Source organism: Eulemur rufifrons, chromosome 1, assembly GCF_041146395.1.
Source record: "Eulemur rufifrons isolate Redbay chromosome 1, OSU_ERuf_1, whole genome shotgun sequence".
Classification (NCBI taxonomy): domain Eukaryota; kingdom Metazoa; phylum Chordata; class Mammalia; order Primates; family Lemuridae; genus Eulemur; species Eulemur rufifrons.
In genome coordinates, this window is record NC_090983.1 from 19,315,042 (window position 1) to 19,319,920 (window position 4,879).

The window sequence follows — 4,879 nt, forward strand, 5'->3', positions numbered from 1 at the left end:
TCAGTCATGTAAGCTGGGCCACACAACTACCCAGGCAGTTTGGCTAAGTTGGTGCTCTTAACCACAGCAGTAGGCCAACTAATGTTCCTTCGACTCTCCCAGCTGATGTGAATTCCTAGTCATTCTCCTGGAGACTCCTATGAAGACCTGCCTCAAGCATCATTTCTAGAAGTCTGATAACCCTAACCTGTCACTCCTGGTGCCACACCTACTGACCCACAGTACTTTTGTTTCACAGTACAAAATCAGTAGGGACACCATTTTGTTACAAAAACAAGATCCACATGTTTACTCATCAAATACTCAAGCCTACCATGTGCAGGGAATTAAGCTAGATACTGGGGACACCTAGCCAAACTATAATATAGAAAGGCAAACACTGTTGAGCACAATAACCCATACAAAAAACCTGACCAGTTATTGCTAAGGGTCTAATAAGAGATTGATCCAGTTGTGTTACCTTGAGGTGGTGGTTTGTGCCAGAGCCAACAATGGAGTACAAGTGAAGGGAAAAGTCTACAGAAAGGCCTTTCTTAAGTACTACTTAAGAAATTCCACATTTTTTGTCAAATTAGATTTATATTCTTAAAGGACTCTGGCTCCAGAGTGGACAAAAGATAGACATGCCAGTAAGGAGGCCTGTGGAGTCCACATCACAGACAGAAGCTTACACATATGTGAGAAGTAAAACAGCAAAATTGGCAATGAATTAAGTGACAAAGTGAATAAAGGTATAGAAGAAAGGCTAATAACAATCATAATCATAGCTAATCATTACTCTTGAATTCCTCCAAGGCACTTAATTTCTTTTGTTAGAATGATCATCTGTATCAACTTGAATTCAATCCTATCAACTCTTGTGTGCAAACTGAAAAAAGGAAAATGGCAGACTTTTACAAAATTTGTTGTGAAATTCCAACTGTTTACTCAAGATGCTGATAGTGTATGATCAAAAGAAATATCTAAAGTAGAACAGGCAGTATACGTACATATACCCTTTATCCTTTAGTGTATCCTACACCTTTAGAAACATTTTTTAAAATACTGCAATTTAAAACTAAAGTTTGCAAAAGTTGTTCCAATGTATTCCAAAAGTCAAGCTGAAAAGAGCAGCCTTGTAAAAAGATAAGACACATAAACATTTATAAAAAGCTAATACCTAACCTGAAAAGCTTCCACTCTTATTCCCTACCCTATCGTTTGACTACAAAAAAAAAAAAAAAAAAAAAAGAGACTGGATTACAAAAACTCATCTCAGCATGTTTTTCCAAAACAAATTAGAACTTCAATTTCCAAGACTCTTGAGAAAGCACCATTAACACAATGCAAATCAGAACATCTAATAAAATTAACAACAAACCAAGGCAATTCTGTTACATAAATTAACCCATTTATTATAGGCTAGTCACATCTGAAAAGCTGAGCTTCTACTGGTCTTTCAATTCCTTCAGTCTTCTGATGGCGGACTTTACTGTGACAGCAGAAGTGGTGCTGGAAAGAAAAATTCAGTTTCCAATATCATTAAGCATGTTACCATATGAAACAGCAAGTAAGTAAATCTGCCTTGTTTTCATGTTACAGTAAAAATGTTATGGTCTCTTTCCAAATTCTCCTGGAAAGAATTATACTGAGATAGACTGCTCTGTCAATGCTTTTCTGCAGTTAATCCGAAGATTCAACTAACATTAGACTATTGCTCAGAAATTAGTGGCTTTCAAACTACGGGACGGCATCCTTTAAGAGCCATGTCTTCAGGCTCTGGCAGAACTATATATGCAATCTCATCCATCTGTTTTCTCAGGCAGGAGTATAAAAAAACTAAGAGGCCAACCTAAATTTATTAAAAGGGAATGGATAGAGTATCAGAAAAAATTAATAAATTACAAGATGGTCCAGTGAAAGATTATCAAGAAAACAACGTTTAAGGCAATAGAGCACTCTAAAGTACCTTTTGGAAAGAAAGCTATAAAAATTACTACAAAAATTTTTACCACGAAATTCAGGAACCATACCTGAAAACATTATCACCATCCCATATGGTGGGTATAGGAATGCTAATTTGCCTTACTATCAGAACCAAGAGCACACCCTCTCCCCATTTTCCCTTTTGCCCTCAAAAAGCCCCACAAGATGCTTCAATACATATCCATATTACCATTTCAAATTTCCCAACATTTTACCCTCCTGCAGTTTTAAGTTGAAATTAACTAAAACTTAAAAATTCAATTCTTTCATCACAGTAGCCATGTATTATTTTACGTGTGGCCAGTTAGCGTACTGGACAACACAGGTCTGGACGCTGGCTATAGGAAGAACACTTCAGACCTCTGGGTCAGCAAGGAACTCCAAGATTAGAGGTCTTTCACAGTGGCTTTTATTTCCAGAAATGGATAAGTTTAAGAGTCAAAGCAAGCAATAACCAGCATGGATAGGTCTATTTCAACAGCATCACCCTGGCCCTGTCAGGATCACAAACTTTAAGAAGTCCAACCCACACTGTTTAGAATGACAAACGTGTGGCCTCAAGTTTCCAAATACAGTTTTAAGCTGACTTCTTTTAACTATTTTTATAAAAACCTGCAGTGTAAACCAACGTTCAATACAGACTCGGTCCCACTAATGGACCTGCAATGATGATGATCCCAATGACTGTAGCATTCTAAAGTTAATACACGAATCGGATCTCCAACTTTCATTTCAGTAGTTTTGTGCTTATTCTACGAATAACTGAAAATAAACCATAACTCAAGAGTCCTGAAAATAACAAAAGCATCCTTCCTTTCTCAGTCTTGTGCAAGAGTTAAAACTAGCCCATCCGGCGTCAAGCCTGGACTCTGGTGCTATGTGGTCCACACACTTCCAAATACCACAAAGAAATGCACTTACTTGTAGGTCCAGGCACCACCAGCTACTGTTTTCATGCAGGAACCACAGTGCCAGATCCCCACAGCTCGTCTCTTCATCTTGGTCTGTAAAAGAGAACCGATTTTCACCATGAACCAAGGAACAATCTTTCGTCTTACAAGCATCCAGTAGTCTATTACACAATAAAACCAAAGCTAGTGTGTTTTATATAGTTACGGTATGTTTCTAATCCCCTGAAGTCCACTACGAGAAAAATCTGGATTCACTATGATATTACTAGGGATGTTTAAGTCCCCCTTCCCTAACAAAAAACAAGTGTCATAATGCAGTACTTTGCACATAGTAAACCCCCAAACTTTTATTAAACAAAAGCCTCTAGCATGTTATTTAGATGCACAGACTAGACATCTTGGGGGTTGGGACAGAAACATCAGTAGACAAAACTGATGGAATAATTTCCCACACGGTAGGTCTGGCTTAGAATGGAACTCTCTGCCAGATATTTTTGGCCTTTAGTTGCTAAATGGTTTTCTTTAAGTCAAAAACGTCTCACAAAACCTAAAGTTACCCCGTCAACACTCTTACCTCGTCCCTGATAATCAACAGTACGTGCAATGCTAACTGCTCACCAGCACACGGCTTATAAACTAACTTAAAGAGAGGCCTCACTTCGGAAGGAAACCTGCCGTCCCCCTCTCTCCCCCCACCACAGACCACCTTACTTTGCCACAGAAGGAGCAAGTGTACTTGGCGTGCTGGCTGATTTCAATTTTCTTCACCATTTTCCGGAGGGAGGCACCATAGCGGGTCCCGTATTTACCGACGATTCCGACCTTCTTGGTGCGTTTAGCCTGTTCAGAGTGAGCCAAGAGCGAAACCAGCGATATTTAAAATGAGCTGGGATCCAGGTCTGGCGCCTCCACACACCGTTCCTCCACCTCACCCCCGTTGTGACCTAGTTTTCCCCAAATTTCCCCTTTCTCCGAAGGCCCCGTGTTAACCAAACCCCAGTGGGCCAGGCCCAGCCAAGCCGCATCCCCCTCGGCCTCGGGCTGCGTCCGAGAGTGGTGTCTCGTGCGAGGGCACGGAGACCAGGGAGGACACGAGCCAGGGCAGGCGAGCAGAGGCGGGGACAGACGAAGAAACCATGAAAAAGGGCAGATGCGGTCGGATGAAAAAAATCTAGGCCGCACAGGGAGACTCACCATTTCGCCGCGAACCAGGTCCGAGCCCGGAGAGGAAGGGACGCAGTGCGCAGGCGCGATATCAGGCGGAGGAGCGGAAGTGGCGCGCGGAGGCCTAGCTAGCAACTGAGCTCTATGGTCGGGAGGCTTCCCGGAGTTCGCTCCTCCTGGAGTCGGAGCTCCCGGCGGCCTCCTGGAGAATGTTTGGGGTGGCGAGAAGTCTCTTCCCCAGCTTCAGCCGCTTTCGCAAACTCTAGCTACGCACATGCACATTATCTTATATATATATATCACAAAAGCCTGCAAAGCAGGTACGAATTCCTCCATTTTATGCACAGGGAAGCCGATCCAGATTTTAGGTGATTTGCATACGGGGACTTGGCTTAGAGAAGAACTCGAGTCTTAAGTCTTTTGACTGCAAATCTCATTTCTTTCCGTTCTCTATCCTTCCAGCTCTCTCCAGGGGGTCAGCAGGAAAAAGCCAGGTTTCCAATTGAGACCGGGAAGTGGAAGGTGTGTTCCGTGACTAGGCACATGGTGTTATTTCTTCATGTAGAACACGCTAGAAAGTTTGCTGCCTCGTCTCAGAGGGTGGTTAGGCCAGAAGAGAGGAAGCTCAGAGAACTGCTGGAATAGAAGCGTAAGAAGAATCCCTGATTTAAAGACCAAGAAAGACCATGAAGCCTGAAAGGCACCTTGGGGCTCACCTGGCTGTGTGTTTCCAATCAGGACTCCGGTAACAAGTAGGTTTAGTTCACAAAGCTTAATACTAAGTGTCTCAAAATAACTTTGCATGTGTTTTTCACAGTTATTAAAAGCACCTTGCAGAC

General features: G+C 42.2%; 1 protein-coding gene across 1 annotated transcript; it reads right to left on the minus strand.

Moving 5' to 3' along the window:
* Nucleotides 1–1,373: 1,373 nt before the first annotated feature.
* Nucleotides 1,374–4,120, minus strand: RPL37A (ribosomal protein L37a). Its single transcript, XM_069467339.1, has 4 exons — nt 4,071–4,120; nt 3,588–3,716; nt 2,887–2,969; nt 1,374–1,491 (listed from the first exon to the last, which is right to left on the minus strand). The coding sequence occupies exons 1-4, from the start codon at nt 4,071–4,073 to the stop codon at nt 1,428–1,430; spliced, it is 279 nt and encodes a 92-aa protein (XP_069323440.1). The 5' UTR covers nt 4,074–4,120; the 3' UTR covers nt 1,374–1,427.
* Nucleotides 4,121–4,879: the final 759 nt, after the last annotated feature.